The 19,095-nt window shown below is 42.1% G+C and overlaps 1 protein-coding gene across 4 annotated transcripts; it reads left to right on the forward strand.

The window, feature by feature from the left end:
* The first annotated feature begins 432 nt into the window (after positions 1 to 432).
* On the forward strand, positions 433 to 18,171 carry nicn1 (nicolin 1). Of its 4 annotated transcripts, none has more exons than XR_015080006.1 (7): positions 433 to 620; positions 4,375 to 4,511; positions 7,275 to 7,460; positions 10,220 to 10,339; positions 14,860 to 14,922; positions 17,161 to 17,279; positions 17,918 to 18,171. XR_015080006.1 is itself a non-coding variant. In XM_086001298.1 (7 exons), exons 2-7 carry the CDS (start codon positions 4,380 to 4,382, stop codon positions 17,957 to 17,959), a joined length of 618 nt encoding a protein of 205 aa, XP_085857424.1. In that variant the 5' UTR covers positions 437 to 620; positions 4,375 to 4,379; the 3' UTR covers positions 17,960 to 18,171. The 4 variants fall into 4 exon arrangements, 3 of the variants coding, with proteins under 3 accessions (XP_085857424.1, XP_085857423.1, XP_085857425.1); XM_086001298.1 differs by having other exon boundaries at positions 437 to 620; positions 4,375 to 4,481; positions 17,175 to 17,279; XM_086001297.1 differs by having other exon boundaries at positions 438 to 620; positions 17,175 to 17,279.
* Positions 18,172 to 19,095: the final 924 nt, after the last annotated feature.

A 19,095-nucleotide genomic window follows, 5' to 3' on the forward strand; every position in this document is an offset into this window, starting at 1 on the left:
CAGAGCGGGTTGCGTTGTTTTTTATTATTATTATTATTGAGAAGACTTCTGGCAGCTTTGTCCGTTTACTACAGACTGCGTGCGCTTTTTAAAAAAACCGTTGGCGCCTCCGTTTAATATCGCCACGCACCCTTCACTTGCAACCAATCTATTTACTTGAAATGTGATACAGAAGTAGCGACTTTATGTTAACTTTTTCTAATTACGTCGAATATCCTTTCAGATTACACACTTAGAGCGGGCCATTTTTTCTTTCTAATTTCCCTCGACCCACCCGCAAAGCACAACTACAGCCAACGCACAACTCTTTCTACGCGCCAGTACTCGATGACGTCCTATATATAGTCAGTAGTCCACGTGACCACCATCACGCGCTGTCCTGAACAAACGTCACGACCACACGTGATCTACTCTCCTCCCCCCTCCGCCGAACAACCCGCAGCTCCGCGCCTTTCGGCCAGGGCGCGTCACGTGACCGCCTCCCGTCACGTGATCTGTCGCCATGGTCGCGCTCCGCTTTCAAGTTACCGGCCTGTTGTAGTGATGAATCCGCCTTTTCTTCAATTACAATTGGAAAGCAATTATCATAATTTATTTATTCCAAAATTAGTAATCCGACGGTAAGATATGTTTTTACGATGTCCTGTAATTTTCTAAACATATAAACACTGGTGGAATTGTGTGTGTTAGGCCCAGTCTTTTCAGCTCAAAATGGTTATTTTCAGCCCATTTTATTGTATATATTTTTAGATTTCTTCTTATCGTGTCCACGGACAGTCTATACATAGCCCAGCCAGAACTGGACACATTTTTGCGCCTTGTTGTTGGATCTGCAACAGTGCAGGGTTCCTCTAACGATGGGCATTGCAGGAGATGTTGCATAGTCTGTGCCTCAGTTCCACATTCACAAGTTGTCGGGCTGGTTGAATATCCCCATTTGCTTAGTGACACCTTTGAGCAACCTACACCGGTCCTAAGTCTGTTAAGGCACTTCCAGATTGCCCAGTTGCAATTAGCTCCTGGGGGAAGGCTTTCATCAGGTAAAATTTCCATCGCTGGGGGTTGTTCAAGACTGGTGAGCCGGTCTTTCCACAAGGCGATGCGGGCTTCAGGTGAGGTTGATTGTAATGGAACAACACTGTTCATGAAGCTCTTCCTTGACTTTAGGCGGCTGGGTGTAGGTGTATGACAATGCAGAGGGTGCCTCTCATCTGATGTTTGACGGAGTCGCTCTTTCTTGCTGGCTACCGTTCTTCTTATATCAGGGGGAGCGATACCCGCCAGGATATATAGGCTGTTGGTGTTTGTTGGTTTTAAGCAACCTGTGATAAATCGGCAGCTTGCATTCAGAACGGCATCCATCTTCTTGGCATGAGTAGACCTTTTCCCATGCAGGGCAGGCGTATTCGGCAGTGGATTAGCAAAGAGCAAGTGCACTGGTTCGCAATGTTTTCGGGCTTGCTCCCCATCTTGTGTTAGTGAGCTTATTCAGGATGTTGTTTCGTGCGCTCACTTTTGCCTTTGTCTTCTCGATGTGGTTCTTGAAGGTGAGGCATCGGTCAAGGGTGACTCCTAAGTAGATAGGGTGCTCGCAATGCGTCAGTGTTGCTCCACACCAGGTTACTTTCAACTGGCGTTTGGCTTCACGGTTTCTGAGGTGGAATGCACAAACTTGCGTCTTTGATGGGTTTGCGCGAAGGTGGTTTTCTTCATAGTAGGATTTTAGTCCCTCCAAGGCCTCAGAAAGCGTTTTCTCCACGGTGTTAAAATCAGTGCTTTGGGCAGTGACACATAAGTCATCAGCATATATAAAATGGCGTGTGACACCGTCTATAGGTTGGTCATTCGTGTAGATGTTGTACAGCAGCGGTGCAAGCACGCTTCCCTGAGGAAGACCATTCTTCTGAATACGCCACCTGCTGCGCTTCCCACCTAGTTCAACATAGAACCGGCGATTCTGAAGCATGCTTTCTAACAGCTCTGTCAAGTGAATATCTTTTGTCATCTCTAGAATCTTGCAGAGGAGATGTCTATGGTTCACTGTATCGTATGCTGCTGACAGGTCTACAAAAACAGCACCTGTTACCATCCCTTGCTCAAAACCATCTTCGATGTGTTGTGTGAGGTTGAGCAGTTGGCTTGTTGTTGATTTGCCGGGGCGGAAACCTGCTTGCTCTGGAATGATCTTCTCATCTACAGTTGGTGCTATCCTATTGAGTATCAGGCGTTCAAACAGCTTATAGGTGTGGCAAAGCAGTGAAATTGGCCGAAAACTCTTAGGATCTGAGGGATCTTTTCCAGGCTTTACTAGTGCTATTACATGTGCCTTTTTAGATAAGGTGTATTATTATTATTATTCGAAGGTTTCACCATTGTACCTGCAATATATATTAATGAGATTTTAAATATAACATTCTTGCCCAGTTATTGCATGAAGGCACATGATTACATTGGGTACTAAAGCTCCAATATCCACATCCAATTCCACTTCCCAGTAAAAACAAAGCCCCCTTCCTTTCTCATTTTTCTCTGTCCTGTGTAGTGATGCATTAAATTTCACATGCATGTTACAAGCTGTTCTAGATGTAATCATTATAGGTGTCAGCTTGGCTCATTTGATAGAAGGTTTTGTGTCCAAGACCCACTTTATGAATTAAGCCTATAATCTAGGTTAACAGTGCAGTAGTATTTCATATGTGAGGCATCACATCTGAGCATGATACTCTGCACATCCAATGCTGTATACAAGGTGGTCCCTGCATGGTTATTAGGGTTAGGTCCCTGATTTCCCCGTTCCCCCTTAGTCTGCTCACATTGAGACCAATTGCATAATGCCCAACTGCTGCCCTAACTGAGATCTGCCTAAAGATAAAGTGTCAGCCGTGGCTCAGTTGGTAGCACCCTCGCCTCTGAGTCAGAAGGTCATGGGTCAAGTCTTACTCCAGAGACTTGTGCACAAAATATCGAGGCTGACACTCCAGTGCAGTGCTGAGGGAGTGCTACACCGTCAGAGGTGCCGTCTTTCAGATGAGATGTTAAACCGAAGCCCCGTCGGCCCCCCTCAGGTGGATATAAAAGATCCTATGGCAGTATTTCGAAGAAGAGCAGGGAAGTATTACTGGTTTCCCAGTCAATATTTATCCTAAAACTGATTATCTGGTCAATATCACATTGCTGTTTGTGGGAGCTTGCTGTACACAAATTGGCTGCCACATTTCCTACATTGCAACAGTAACTACCTTTCAAAAAGTACTTCATTGGTGGTAAAGCGTTTTGGGACGTCCAGTGGTCGTGAAAGGCTATATAAATGCAAGTCTTTCTTAATATAAGAGAAAAATAGCTTTTAAAAAGTGAGCAGGAGACAAAGAATAGAATTGCTTCCCAGTGCTATCATTCCAATTTATTAACAGTATAATGAAACATCACTGCAGCAAGGCATATTTTTTGGAGACTATTCATTTTGATGCAGGAATTTTTGATATTTAGTATTGGGAATGATTAGAGTACCCTAACAAATTTACATTGACTACAGAAATTTGAACTTCCTTGCCAAAATTACCATTTAAGTTACAATTCAGGTAAGCTTTTTTATAGCATTTACATAAGAACATAAGAAATAGGAGCAGGAATAGGCCACTTGGCCCCTCGAGCCTGCTCCGCCATTCAATAAGATCATGGCTGATCTTGGGCTCAAAGCCACTTCCCTGCCTGCTCCCCATAACCCTTCACTGCCTTATCTTGTAAAAAATCTGTCTATCTCCACCTTAAATGTATTTAATGACCCAGCCTCCACGGCTCTCTGGGGCAGAGAATTCCACACATTTACGACCCTCTGAGAGAAGAAATTCCTCCTCATCTCAGTTCTAAAAGGGCGACCCTTTATTCTGAAACTATGCCCCCGAGTTCTAGAGTTCCCCACGAGGGGAAACATCCTCTCTGCATCTACCTTGTCGAGTCCCCTCAGTATCTTACATGTTTCAATAAGATCACCTCCCATTCTTCTAAATTCCAATGAGTATAGGCCCAACCTGCTCAACCTTTCTTCATAAGTCAACCCCCTCATCTCAGGAATCAACCGTGTGAATCGTCTCTGAACTGCCTCCAATGCAAGCATATCCTTCCTTAAATAAGGAGACCAAAACTGTACGCAGTACTCAAGGTATTTTCCTACTCCACTATCTCTAGCATGCTTTGTCAATACAATATTGGATAGAGTTTCCTAAAATGCTAGAGGCTTAGAATTCTCATAATTAAGTTCTACCAACTCGAGTGGTTTGAAATATTTAGGCACTATCCAATTGCAATGTCAATCTTCCATTATTTCACTGGCTATGTGGTTATATCTAACACCAATTTCCTTTTCTACACACACAGCTAAAATGGCAGACGACAGTATTGCATGTATAATCAAAAGTCCAATTGCGCTACAGACTGGGGATGTGAGAACAGACTCAGCAAAACCCGGAGTGTTTGTAATTGAGGTGACTTTTCCACGGGAGAGAATCGTTAATGTATGTGAGTCTTGTGCCTCTCAATCGTATATATTAATAAAGGGAAAAAATGAAATATTACTGGTTTTCTACAGCATATTAAAGTATATAATCAGTATATTGTATTTAAATGTCTAAGTTGGGGTATCAATGGTTATTTGGATAGTTGGCCAAATAAAAGACGTGACCAAAGGCTGGGTAAAAGATGTAGGTTTTAAAGAGTCTTGAGGAGAGAGACATTGAGGGGTTTAGGGAGGAAATTCTAAAGCATGGGGACTAGGCAGCTGAAGTCACAGCTGCCAATGGTGGGGCGAATATATGGTGAGATGCACAAAAGGCCAGAGTCAGAGGAGCAGAGAGTTCAGGAAAGGAGGGCTTGCAGGGCTGAAGGAGGTTACAGAGATGGGAAGGGATTTAAACATAAGGATGAGAATTTTAAATTTGAATGAATGTAGCGAGGACAGGGGTGGAGGCAGGCAATGGAAGTTTGTGATGGGGAAGATATGGGTTCGGAAGCTCAGATTGGAGTCAAATAGGACACCAAAGTTGCAAACAGTCTGGTTCAAGCTGAGACAGTGGCCAGGGAGGGGGTTGGAATCAGTGACAAGGGTACGGGGTTCATAGTGGGGACCAAAGACAGTGGCTTCAATCCTTTCAATGTTTAGCTGAAGGAAATTCGGCTCATCCAGGACTGGATGGTGGACAAACAGTCTGACAACAGAGAGCTGGTGGAGGCTTCGAGCAAGGTGGTGGAGAGATAGAGCTATCTATATCAACAACAACAACAACTTGGCTTTATATAGCGCCTTTAACATAGTAAAACATCCCAAGAGGTTTCACGGGAGTATTATCAGACAAAATAAATTTGACACCAAGCCACATAAGGAGAAATTAGGGCAGATGACAAAAAGCTTGGTCAAAGAGGTAGGTTTTAAGGAGCATCTTCAAGGAGGAAAGAGAGGCAGAGAGGTTTAGGCAGGGAATTTCAGAGCTTAGGGCCAAGGCAACAGAAGGCACGGCCACCAATGGTTGAGCGATTATAATCAGGGATGCTCAAGAGGGCAGAATGAGAGAAGCGCAGATATCTCAGTGGGGGGTTGTGGGGCCGGAGGAGATTACAGAGATAGGGAAGGGCGAGGCCATGGAGGGATTTGAAAACAAGGATGAGCATTTTGAAATCAAGGCATTGCTTAACCGGGAGCCAATGTAGGTCAGCGAGCACAGGGGTGATGGGTGAACGGGACATTAGTGCATGTTAGGACACAGGCAGCTGAGTTTTGGATGACCTCAAGCTTACATAGGGTAGAACGTGGGAGGCCAGTCAGGAGTTGGAATAATCAAGTCTAGAGGTAACCAAGGCATCGATGAGCTGAGGCAAGGGCGGAGACGGGTGATGTTACGGAGGTGGAAATAGGCGGTCTTAGTTATGCTGCGGATATGTGGTTGGAAGTTCATTTCGGGGTCAGGCATGACACCAAGGCTGCCAACAGTGTGACTCAGCCTCAGACAGATGTTGGGGAGAGGGATGGAGTCAGTGGCTAGAGAATGGGGTTTGTGGCGGGAGCCGAAAATAATGGCTTCGGTCTTCCCAATATTTAATTGGAGAAAATTTCTGCTCGTCCAGAACTGGATGTCAGCAAGCAGTCTGACAATTTAGAGACCGTGGAGGGGTTGAGAGGAGTGGTAGTGAGGTAGAGCTGGGCGTCATCAGCGTACATGTGGAAACTGATGCTGTGTTTTCGGATGATGTCACCAAGGGGCAGCATGTAGATGAGAAATAGGAGGGGGGCCAAGGATAGATTCTTGGGGGACACCAGAGGTAACGATGCGGGAGCGGAAAGAGAAGCTCATCAGTGTACTGTGGAAGCTAGCCCCATGACTGCAGATGATGTCGCCAAGGGGAAGCATATAGATAAGGACGAGGAGGGGTTAAGGATGTATCCTTGGGGGACTCCGGAGGTTATGGTAGGTGGCAGGAAGGCTTTTCTGGAGATGCTCCAACTACAGTCTGATAGGTATAAGTAGAATCAAGAGTGGGCAGTCCCACCATGCTGAACAGTGGAGGAGAGTCGTTGGAGGAGGATGGTGTGGTCAACGTGTCAAAGCGTGGTTGAGTAGAACAAGGGGGGATAATACACCATGGTCACAGTCACGGAGAATGTCATTTGTGACTTTGGTTGGGACCGTTTTGGTGCTAACACTAAACTACTGTTGCACACTAATTGGTAACTGTTTCAAAAAGCATATTGGTAAAATTCTTGAAGCTTGTTAAACTGTCAGTCTTTTCAACTGGGAATTGAGGTGATGAACAGTAAATTTTAAAAAAAGAGGACAAAAAAAAGTTTGACTACGAATGCATTGAAACAAAAGGCTGGCCTCTACCCCACATGTCTCTGCCATTAGGGGTGACCTCCTCGCCCAGTATAACTTGGAAGAACGCTATCTTTTAATGTGTAGCATAGCCTTTGTGTCACATTTGTTTGTAATGTGGTTGAATTGTAAGCTGTATATTTTAGTTAATATACTTGTAACATCTAATCTGTTGGTGCGGGCAGAGTGAATCCATTGTTTGACCAGTTAACTTTGATATGCTCCTTTTCTCTCAAAAAAAAGTATATTTTTAAACCATTCCAAATTTATAATGTTTAACTTCTATCAAAATGTCCAGTCATTTGTTTTAATTGTCTTTTTTTTTTAACTTTACCTCCTTCATTTTGAAGGACTTGTCATTTCACCCATCCAGCTGACTCTTAACCCTACGTTGTATTACTCTTCACTGAGCAGCTTCAGACAATCACATTTAAGAATTATTACACTGCTTTCTTAACTGTACGTCTTCAACGACGGGTGACCGTGGAGTCTGACAGAAGGCTGTTGAAGTGGAAGACCTGCCTGCGGAATATGTGCCTGATGCCCAATCCCCACACTGAGAACGGGTCACAGGATTACTTTTCCATCAAAAGACATCAGGTTAGGTTTGACTCTAAATATGTTTGTTTTCACAGACTGAATGTTCTCATTGTTTCATCTTAACTTTTTAATACTCAAGCTACTGCACAAATTGGTTGCCAGTACTATGTTTCAACCTTAATCTCCAGTTATTATCTCCTACTATAGCAATGTGATATTTTTCAATTTACCAAACTAGCCTTCTTTGTAGCATCTCAGAATGATTTTGTCAATTTTGTGCCAAATTATGGGCAGTATTGTACAGTGACCCCACACCCACTAGGCATTTGATTGAGGGTTTCACTTAAGACTCTTACAGTTAGATAATGATGTAGATTAGGGACAGACCCTAAGGAGGTGCATAGAATAAACCAGAAGTTAGCACCCAGCGATCCTAACTTTTCCTGCTTTTGGTGCTTTTGGATAGGTTTGCAAGCTGGTCCAGAGCAAAATATTTCATTGTAACCTGTAGAGTCACTGCAGGGCATGTTTAAAACCCATATAATTAGAGCAGCTCCACTGGGCAACCAGGTGTAAGGACATCTAAAATGGTAAGTCCCATGGAACGAAAAAAGCAAAGGAATATTCGACAAGGCAGGTGATCTTTACCGTGTTGTTGGTTTTACTAGGTATTTTATGGAACTAGTTTCTCTCTCAACCATTAACCAGTGGTTCTCTTAATCAGACCTTGTCCCCTATATTCGAGAAGCTGTACCTTTTCAGTAATCTGCCCTTGCAGGGTCTTGTGACTCAGACTGCCAATTACCCTATTTACAGTAATCTGTTACTAGATTAGACACAATCTTGCACTGCAACACGACACCTGCTTTGGAATAGTGGCTATTAAACTGAGACCAGGTTTTATGGCCTAGAACTAATATATTTATTTACAATTAATCAGCGATCAGAAGTACAAAATTTGATTAAATACAATCTATAAATATGCTTACATTGCAAAAAGTCTGTAATAGGTCAACTGCCCTTTCTAAGAACTCCCAGTATGACCATTAAAGAACTATGATCTCTAATTTCTAAAGACTAAGTCCCTCTTACTGGCATGGTGAATTCAATCTGTTCAGCCTTGTTAAACTTTCTGTACCAATACGTCATACACTGTCCTGTCCCTCAAGTAGGGAAGAACTGTTTAACTGAAACAAATTAATTTTTTAACTTACTAATTCTTCTGAAGTTGCGTTTTTCAGACAAATACATTCACATTTACCAACCATCTGCATTTGGATTGGACAACTTTTCAGACCCCTGTCCACACTGCACTCATGTAGAAGCAGTGAGACAGTCAGCATCCACTGAGCAAATAAAAGCACTCTCTTTTAAAATTAAACAACTGTTTTAACAGAACTAGATCACTTCCATTGTTGGTGTTTGGTCTGTGCTGGCAAGTGTCCACAGCAACATGATTGAAATCAAGAGCTCACTGTACAAAACTGCAACTGAACATCCCTGTCCTATCTCCCTACAGCACAGGGTATCACAGCTCTTGACAAAACGTTAGCGAGTTAACATTTGTATAGAGAGTTATTAAGATCATACTTGGAGTATGGTAACTAGTATTGGTCACTGCCTGCAAAAAGATACAAGGGAATTGAAAGACCATCTACGATGCTACAAGGATTAGATCCTAGAGTTTAGAAGAGAAGTTCAGAGTCTGAATTGTTTTCATTAGTATAAAGATTCTGGAGATAATTTGACAAGCTGGAAAAAATATGAAACCTATGTTATGTTTGAATTAAAGATCTGAATCCCTTTATTTTTAAATTACTTTTTTGAGAATATTTAAACCCATTAAGATGCAGCATGGAACACTTGACTCACCCAGTGTTATTTTAAGCACTTGGAAGTCAGTCATAACATGGGACAGATGCAAACTAAAGCTCCCTCTCCATTGGCTCAACAACATGCTTTATCCTCAGTTTCAGAACACCAGTGCAACATTTACTTTTACCACACCAGCCATTCTTGTGGTCTCTGAGTTAGATTACCAGTTTAATACCAAACTGGCGAGGATTACCTTTTTTGAGTGTGTTTGGACATTTGCAAATGGAATACACGGCCGTTTATTTTGGATTTGTACTTTAACCTAGTCGAACCCAGAGTGCTATGCTGTATGTTTATTGAAGAATTGCTTCCTGAAGTGCCTGCTACCACACTGCTGTAGAAACAGCCCCATTTCTATTATGGAATGATTTCTATACTGCCTGGATCCATTTTAAAACAATAGTGCACATGTGATTTTGCACATATTTGGTTTTTTTTGAAGTTGCAAGCAACAACTATTTTGCTGAGTTTGGTAACTTCCCCAACAGCTAAGAAAATCAGTACAGGCTAACGACAGCAAAATACATACTGTACATACAAAGATAGACAGGAAAAGTCGAACTGCTCCATCAAGACTGTCCCATCCCAGCATGGTGTAACTTAAACACACCATCAGCCCCCCACCTCGCCTACAGTCGCTTTCCTGTGCTGTAAGGGAGAAGGTGTGAGCATCTCAGCTGCTCAGCCTGTTAATGGCCAAAAGGTATGGCTCCTCCAGTGATGGGCTGCATTGTGTTTTTGTTGCTGTCAGAGGCATAGGCTGAAAACTTCTCTTTGGTAAATTTGGAGCTGCTGTTGGCAGCAAATGGGCAATGCAAGTGCATTGCTAGTGTTTCCAGCAGGTCATTAGAATTTCTCTGCTGCAGTAAGACAATGGGATTTTGTCAGCCATTTGTATGCAAGTTGTAAATTGACTGATGACATATATTGGGTTTTAACTGTAGATGCTATTTGAACCAGATGATGTAATGATAGTGCGTCTGATCCTGCGGCAGCCATCTCCAGTTTGGCTGAACTTTACAGTGGAAGACATCAAAATGTATGAGTGTGACCACGACAAGGATGTAAGTATCAGTACTGCACATCTCTCTTAAGACAACCACCCTGGAAATATTTAAAATGTCTTTCAAACAACATATAACTTGGAAATTATAACTCTTATAATATGGTGACTCACGACAATTTAAGTGGCAAAAGATAAATAGAATTTCTGTAGTTTGATCCCAGGAGATGCTTTCTCACACCCTGACATAGTGACTCTTATATTTAACAGAAAGTTAACATGCAGGTACAGCAAGCAATTAGGAAAGAAAATGGTATGTTAGCCTTTATTACAAAGGGATTGGTGTATAAGAGTAAAGAAGTCTTAATGCAATTATATAGGGTCTTGAGACCACACCTGGAGTACAGTACTGTGTACAGTTTTGGTCTCCTTACCTAAAGAAGGATATACCTGCCTTTAGAGGGAGTGTAACAAAAGTTCACTAGACTGATTCCTGGGATGGGGGGATTGTCCTATGAGGAGAGACTAGGCCTAAATTCCCTAGAGTTTAGAAGAATGAGAGATGATCTCATTGAAACATAAAATTCTTACAGGGCTTGACAGGGTAGATGCTAGGAGGATGTTTCCCCTAGCTAGGGAGTCTGGAACTAGGTGTCACAGTCTCAGAATAAGGGGTCGGCGATTTAGGACTGAGATGAGAAATTTATAATGCATCAGCCAACAACTTAATAATATGTATGTGCCATCTTGGGTGTGCAGTTGAGAAATTGAACCAGCTTGCAGTGACATTGCCATACAAACAGAAAATACTGGAAATGCAAAGCCAGCCTTTCCACCATCTACAAGGCACAAGTCAAGATGGTATCCTATCCAATTTCCTGGATGAGTGCAGCTCCAACAACACTCAAGAAGCTCGACACCATCCAGGACAAAGCAGCTTGCTTGATTGGCACCCCATCCACCATCTTAAACATTCACTCCCTCCACTGGCACACAGTGGCTGCAGTGTGTACCATCTACAAGATGCACTGCAGCAACTCGCCAAGGCTTCTTCGACAGCACCTCCCAAACCCACGATCTCTGCCACTTTGAAGGACAAGGGCAGCAGGCACATGGGAACACCACCACCTGCAAGTTCCCCTCCAAGTTACACACCATCCTGACTTGGAAATATATTGCCGTTCGTTCATCGTCGCTGAGTCAAAATCTTGGAACTCCCTAACAGCACCATGGGAGTACCTTCGCCATATGGACTGCAGCGGTTCAAGAAGGTGGCTCACCACCACCTTCTCAAGAGCAATTAGGGATTTGGCAATAAATGCCAATGACACCACATCCTGTGAATAAATTTCTTTTTAACTGAAAAGAAAAAAAAATCTGGTTAAGATTTTGGGTGAAGACTGTCTTTCAGAACTGGAGAAAAGGAATTCAAGCAGGCCCCTTCATAGCACTGAGAAGAATTGAGGGGGAGTGGAGTACATCAAATAAAAGTTGAGAGTCAGATAAATACTACTATAAAGAGGCAAATAGTGAGTTTAATAGTCTGTCATTAGTCATTTTACAAAGCTGAGAAGAGGTGAAAAGTACCAGGTGACATTCAAAAGTCAAATTATGAGAAGACAGAAAGCCAAAAGATGAGATAAACAGCTCCAAAATCTAAGAGAATAAAGTGAATTATGAATGGGGAAATAGCTACGGTCTGCTGTTGCTGAAGTTTAGACTGGAGGATTGTGTGAAGTTTAAACTGGAGGATTGTGAATTTCCAAGGAGAATGATGAGATGCTGGCCTAGATTGTCTGATTGTAGCACCGCAGGGTTACAGTCTGCACAACAAAAGAAAACCTAGGCTACTGTTCCTGAAGCTTGGGCTGAGGTTGGATGGAGCAGTGTCAGAGGCCAGACTAAAAAGGTTGGAGTGAGAATGGGAGAGAGGGCTTGCAGACAGAATGGAGATGCTTTTGGTCTTCCCAATATACAGTAACTAACTCTGTGCAGTACTTGCAACACAAGCTGTGTAGTTCATGATACTTTGCACAGCAATTTGTTAAACATAGACGTAATTTTTTTCCCCACAATCCCAGGGAAGCCTTGCATGCAGCCAACGCAGATTAGTAAATCTGATGAGCTGCCCACAGTGTTCAGATCCATGCTGGTTGAATGCAAGCTCTTGGAAAATTTCACTGATAATACCATATTTATAGTGGTAGACAGGAATTTCAAAAAAAGAAAATCACTGAATCATCACCATTTTTATGACTAAACGTCAAACATTAAATAATTACAACTTAAATAAAGCATGCCTTGCATTTTCACAAAATTGACTCCATAGTACTTTCCCAGCAGGTTCCAAAAGCAAACTTACCATAGTGGACTAACGTAGTCAGTGTCAGCTCAGTGACTTTACTCCTGGTTCCAATTGAAGTACTTTTTTAAAAATTTACTGGCATCTTAGCATGTTGATTCATGCACAGTTTTCTTTTTCACTTAGCTGTGTTCAATCGCATCAAGAGGAGCCAAATCCTCAGCAGGTCTTGTGAAATTAACAGCTGAGATAAAAGCAAATACCGGGCATGCTGGCTGCTGCCATCTTTTCTCCCTCCTGTCAACTAGAACATAAGAAATAGGAGCAGGAGTAGGCCATTCGGCCCTTTGAGCCTGCTCCGCCATTCAATAAGATCATGGCTGTACATACAAACCAACTTTAAGAAATAGGAGAGCCAAGGAGGAGTTTACTCATCCTGCTGCAGATGAGCTCTGCGGGTCTGCCAACAAGTATATTGGATTAATATGTGTTGGGTTAATAAGGCCATAAAAATGCAAACCAAGCACTAGGGTTTATTTCTGGAGGGATAGAATTGAGAAGTAGAGAAGTTATGCTAAACTAGTATCGAACCTTGGTTAGACCACACCGTGTACAGTTCTGGTCATCATATTACAAAAAGGATATAGAGGCACTGGAGGGTGCAAGGATGATACCTGAAATATGAGATTAATACCTATCAGGAAAGGATGAACTGGCTGTGGGTCTCTTCTCTTGCTGAGAGGTGACCTAATAGAGGCCTTTAAAATTCTGAAAGGTTTTGATAGAGTAGACACAGAGAGTGTGTTTCCACTTGTGGGGAAGAGCAAAATTAGAGGCCATCAATATAAGATAGTCACCAAGAAATCAAATAGGGAATTCAGAAGAAACTTCTTTACCCAGAGAGTGGTGAGAATGTGGAACTCGCTACCACAGGGAGTAGTTGAGGCAAATCGTATAGATGCATTTAAGAGGTGGGTGATAAGCATATGAGGGAGAAGGGAATAGAGGGTTATGCTGATAGAATTAGATGATGAAGAATGCTCGAGTGGAGCATAAATGCTAGTATGGACTGGTTTGGCCAAATGGCCTGTTTCTGTGCTGTATATTCCATGTAATTCTGAGATTGACCTGGTCTCATCTGTGATGCGATTAGGTTGGGAATCTTAATTTAGAGAGTTTGTTGGCTCAAAAACAGCCTTTAACTAGTGAGAGTCAGGAGAAAGAAGAAACAAGGTAGGTAAAGGGTTTTAAACATTTTTCGGGTGGGAAGGATAGGAACAGGAGTAGGCCATTTAGCCCCTCAAGCCTGTTCCGCCATTCAAAGAGATCATGGCTGATCTGTGACCCAACTCCATATACCCGCCTTTGCCCCACATCCCTTAATAGCTTTGGTTAACAGAAATCTATCGATCTCAGATTTAAAATGAACAATTGATCTACCATCAAGTGCAGTTTGCAGAAGAGAGTTCCAAACTTCTACCACCCTTTGTGTGTAGAAGTATTTCCTAACTTCACTCCTGAAAGGCCTGGTCAGATAGGATGGATAAGGTCGAATAATATAAAATTATAGTTAAAAAAACAGAAATAGGCCGAATGCCTCAGTATCATGCTGGGCCATACAAACCACAAGGTTACACTTTCAAACTCCTTGTCGATGCTGTAGTTGGGAATAGTATTTTTGGGCCAGTGAAGGGGAGGAAGAAAAGCATCCCAACTCCTTATTACTTTCAGTGACCCTTTCTGGAAGTACATGTGTTTGCATGTCGATGGGAACAGATTAGGCTCGACTGTGATGCCTGCCACGGTCATACGGTCTGCTGACTGGTCATTTTCAAGGCTCAAAGATGAAGAATGGCCACCTGGATGAGGACTACCTGAGCCTGTGGAACTGTACCCTAAGGAGTTGTACTCCATGTATAAGAGTCAATGCCTTTTGGAGAAAAGGGAATAAAATTGGGAGAAGAACAGATAACAATGGGAAGGAAGAGAAATGAAGATGACCAACACGCAGAATTGAAATGTTTTTAACTTTTTTATTTCTTGTTATACTTGTGGTTTATGTGTACTTTCATTCTATTCCAGTAATAAAACCAGTTTAAGTAACTATGATTGTGATATTGTTTATTTCAGTGATACATGCATAAACCAGAAACAACAATGGGCATAGGGATTGCCTTGGATCTGTCAGAAGTTAAGGGTTAAAGCTATGCCGCCCAACTAAATCGATTCAGTATTTCTGTAATAACAGGTTGTAGCATGTAACTATTTCTATGTTACAGAAGGTACAGGGACCATGGCTTTCTCAGCTCACTCCCCTAGAGCGACCTTTGAACTTAAGTGACGTGAGTATGATGCAGATTTTTACAGCTGGAAATACAACGGGTTCATACAACTTCGGAAAGAGAGAAGGGTCTCCACCCAAAACGCTAACCTGCTTCACCTCTATTCAAATGTTCATGAATCCCTGCTATTTATCACTTGCAGTTTTTGTTTTTATGTCAGATTGTCTGCATTATTGTTGATTTCCTGGGTTCCCCAAATTTAGTTATCCCATTTACTGTTATCTATAAACTAATGTCAGGTATCAGCCAGTAGAAGATGAAGTTACTCGTGTTACCTTGTTGTTCTTCACTTACGTGGCTGGCGTCAGTTGTCCTGAATCCTTGCAGTAGCACCAATGCTGTGACTGTGCTGGAACTCAGACTGCATTTCATTACCATACACAGTTCAGTGTAGCTAGTAGAGATTTATCTTGCTATTCCAGTCCATGCTCAGCCACCTGGTGAGTGCTCCCATTCAGTCAGTTTGGAAGGGCAGCATGTAACTTACTCATACAGACCAGAAGGTCCCAGGTTTGATTCCTGGTCTGTGCCAAGTTAATTGATCTCAAGCCGGGCCAGCAGTTGGCATTAGAATTGGTCTCTAACCCTGTGCTAGGAGTGGAAAATCAGCCAATGTTCCCGGTTTTTGATTGCTGCCCTGTGGAAAATGTGCTTGCAGAAGTCAAGTTCTGCTGTGATGCTGTATGTGTTCAATTAGCCCGCCAGCATTCACTATGAAGGCTTGTGCATGAATCGTGGCCACTCTGGAGATTGACTGACAGTGGAACCATACCACAGCAAAGAAGCAATAACTTTAGAAGAGTAGTGGTAAAAATTGGTCAGAGGGAAAAAAAAAATGCTGAATTCCTATCAATAAAGCAGATGGTCAAGAGAAGTACTTTCTATTTGGCTCGCTGTCTCAATGTCCATGTACAGCCTACTCTTCTTAATTTGGTTGGTTAATTCAAATTACCTGTTCATTTGAATCGAATGCATGCTTTTGTGCTGTTTAATTTAAATTGCTTAATTCAGATCAATAGACTTTGAATATACAGGAATAGAGTGTATATCTATAAATAAAAATGTTTGAGAGTATTGGGCACAGTCACAAGGTCACAAATGAGCAATTGTTAGAAAAAAAAGACAAAAATAGAAAGCCAGTTACTTTGTGCTTTTTTTAAAACATTGAGACGAGGAGAAGGCAAGAGTTGTTAATCTAGAGAAACTTCCAACAACAAACAATAATTAACCTCTAATTGACCTCTGGACTTGTTTAGATAACTACCTCAGAGTAACTTTCTGAGCACTGGTCTTAAGTGGACTAGGTTAGCAGCTAAACGTCACAATTGTGCTCCAAACCTCAGTCTACCCTTGAGCAATGCCAAGGGAGATCAGCTAGTAATATCTTAAATGGCGTGTGCTTAGCACACACTTCTTGTTTCTCACACTTGCTTCCTGTGTCATAACTTTGTTATGCATGGGTCTTGCTTTTAACAGTTAGATATTTTATGCTTACCATTATATTTATCTTTAGTGCTCCTAACAGTAGGGTCCTGCAGCCTCCGTCTCCCAGCTCAGTTTTTGTAGGTGGCACTGCAGGTAAGTTTTATTTCACTGTTGATAAAATTTTATTTCCAGGGCCATGTAACTACATCAGGTAACATTTTTTTTTAAATGCAACTTCATTATTTTATGTTAATCTTTTAAGAAATAAATGATGTAACCCACCTACCCCATTCGCCCTTCTCCATGCACCGTATCACCCACCTGCCCTCTGGCCATCCCACATCACTGTTCCTACTTCTTGTTCTTCACCACTTTCCCAGCACTAAGCCAATTTTATTTGTAAAACGTTTATTGCTATAGATTATAGCGCTATAGTAGGAGACATAGGAGTCGGCCATTCAGCCCCTCAAGCCTGTTCCACCATTCTATTAGATCATAGCTGATCTGGTGTAAGAGAATGCGGCATGAACAGAAAAGGGGGGAATTAAAAGGGTGACAGAAAAGGGGTGTGGGGGGAGTGCAAAAGGAAATAAGTCATTGATGCAATGGGAAGGAGAGGATATAGCAGGAAGGGGTAAAGAAGGAAATGAGGAGTTAGAGGCAGCACTGGGGGTGGGGGGTGAGAAGAATGCTGTTGTGAACTGAGGGGCCATGGTAAAGAAGAGAGTCACCATGAAATTGGAAGTGAGTACAAGCATGATTGTGGAGGATAAGGTGCAGTCACTGCGCTTTGTTCACTTTCTTCAATTATAGATGTCCTTTAACAGGGACTCCCAGATCCAGAGGTTGTGGCTTCCAGTGTTCAGCAGATGTGGGTGTTAACTGAAATGGTCCGGAACAATCCAACAACCACCCGTGTTGGACGATTTGATGTAAGTATCATTTTCTGCCTCTTGGTGTAGTTTACAAACAAGCAGAATGGAAAGTGGGCCCAAAACACACCGCAGTAAAATGTGGGTAAATTTAATACTTATTAATTCTAAAGAGGCAGTCTCAACATTGCTACATTGTTTAAAATTAAAACTGGGGCAGCCCCAGTAGCTCGGAGGGAAAAATTACTACTTGATGTAGCACTAGTTCCTTCAGACCAGAAGGTTACAGGTTCAATCCCCCCCAGTTTGTGCTGAGTTAACTGGTATGTCAAGTAGGGCAGCTACAGGTGATCTCGGCATTCCTGGGCTACAAAGGGGGAAGATTAGCTGGAGTTCCCACTCCCGATTGCTATCCAGTGACCCCTGCTGGGAAGTCCTTGTGTGTGGATGTCCGATGAAGACAGGATTGGGATATGCTATGATAGCCTCTGCAGTCCACCAGCTTGCCACGCTCACTGTCCAGACTCATACATGAAGCATGGCCACGGGCCAAGTACTGGAAGGTGATTCACACCTGTAGAACTGTAGTTCAGGAGAGAAGGAGTGATTATTGAAAGGGAAAAAAGACAATGAATTGAAATGCATTCAGAATATGAAGGAGTCAGTTTCACCATGCATTTCATATGTCCTGTCCACAGGTGGATGGTTCCTACGATGTCAACCTGCTATCCTACACCTGACTGGCCCATCTTGCAGTACTGTTGCTGCTGGGAGGATCGGAGGATTCAGAGCACCTTGTTTGTGACTGCATGCAGGTCTACAAATTGAAGTGAAACAGAAGCTAGTTTTCTGCTATTTGACTGAGCTCATTTCAAACTATTATTGTATTAACTTCACTTGTGTTTTATATGTACAAAGTTAATAAACGTAATGCACTGTTATTGTAAATGTATGTTGTAGTAGAAAGAGCCATTATTAAGCTTTGCAAGTTTTTCAGATTAGTTGGACCCAAAAGCTAGAGCCAGACTTCCTGTTTTGCATAAAAACAAATTTAATTATGAAGTGAAAATTCGCCTCTTTAATACTGCTGTACAGTCCTAGAGGACTCGAGCTCTTGCCAGCTGCGTAGTTGATGGTGTGCAAAATAAACATGACTTTTTATCTGCCATCGAACTACCTTCAAAAAATGGGAGCAAAAGTAACCAAAAGAATAGAAAAACTGGAGAAGAATGACCAAAGGAGTGAATGCACAAGTAACCCTACACTGCATCTAACCTTTGTATGTGACTTTGGAGGAATGCATAATGCTACCACCACTCTTGCCTTCAATGCAAAATGTAAATAGTTTTTTGTCCCAAGAGCTACATTCTCTGTTTCACAGAGGCAACATTTATTTGCTCCGTGTTTGCAATGCAAAACACTTTAATGTCTGATAGTCTGCTCCCTTTAGACATTTCCTCTGATTCTTTTCATTTGTTGTTTGCCGTGATGGAGGTGGACCAGCTTTAATTTTAAGTTGCGGACTGTATATAAAAAGCCCAACAAGAGAGGGAGCACTGCTGGACCTAGTAATGGGAAATGAACCAGAACAGATAAGAGAAGTAAGCATAGGGGAACAGCTAGGCAATAGCGATCACAACATAATAAGGTTTAAGATGAAGATTGAGAAGGACGTAAGTAAGACAAAGACCAAATTAATAAATTGGAAAAAAATGCTGATTTTAAGGGATGAGAATGGAATTGGGGAAAATAAACTGACAACAATTACTGACAAACAAAGAAATAGAGCAGCAGTGGGAAACATTTAAAACAGTGATCAGTAAAGTCAAGGAGAAATATATCCCACTAAAAAGCAAAAACAAATGAGCTAGTAATG

Source organism: Somniosus microcephalus, chromosome 11, assembly GCF_052327205.1.
Source record: "Somniosus microcephalus isolate GS21.2 chromosome 11, FLI_Smic_1.0, whole genome shotgun sequence".
NCBI lineage: Eukaryota > Metazoa > Chordata > Chondrichthyes > Squaliformes > Somniosidae > Somniosus > Somniosus microcephalus.

What these genes read in the sequence shown, in the direction of transcription:
- nicn1 (XM_086001297.1), top strand. Translation starts at nt 4,380, where the DNA reads ATGGCAGACGACAGTATTGCATGTATAATCAAAAGTCCAATTGCGCTA. An exon ending in CACGGGAGAGAATCGTTAAT is followed by an intron (nt 4,512 to 7,274) that starts GTATGTGAGTCT and finishes TTCACTGAGCAG; the next exon opens with CTTCAGACAATCACATTTAA. An exon ending in TTTCCATCAAAAGACATCAG is followed by an intron (nt 7,461 to 10,219) that starts GTTAGGTTTGAC and finishes TTTTAACTGTAG; the next exon opens with ATGCTATTTGAACCAGATGA.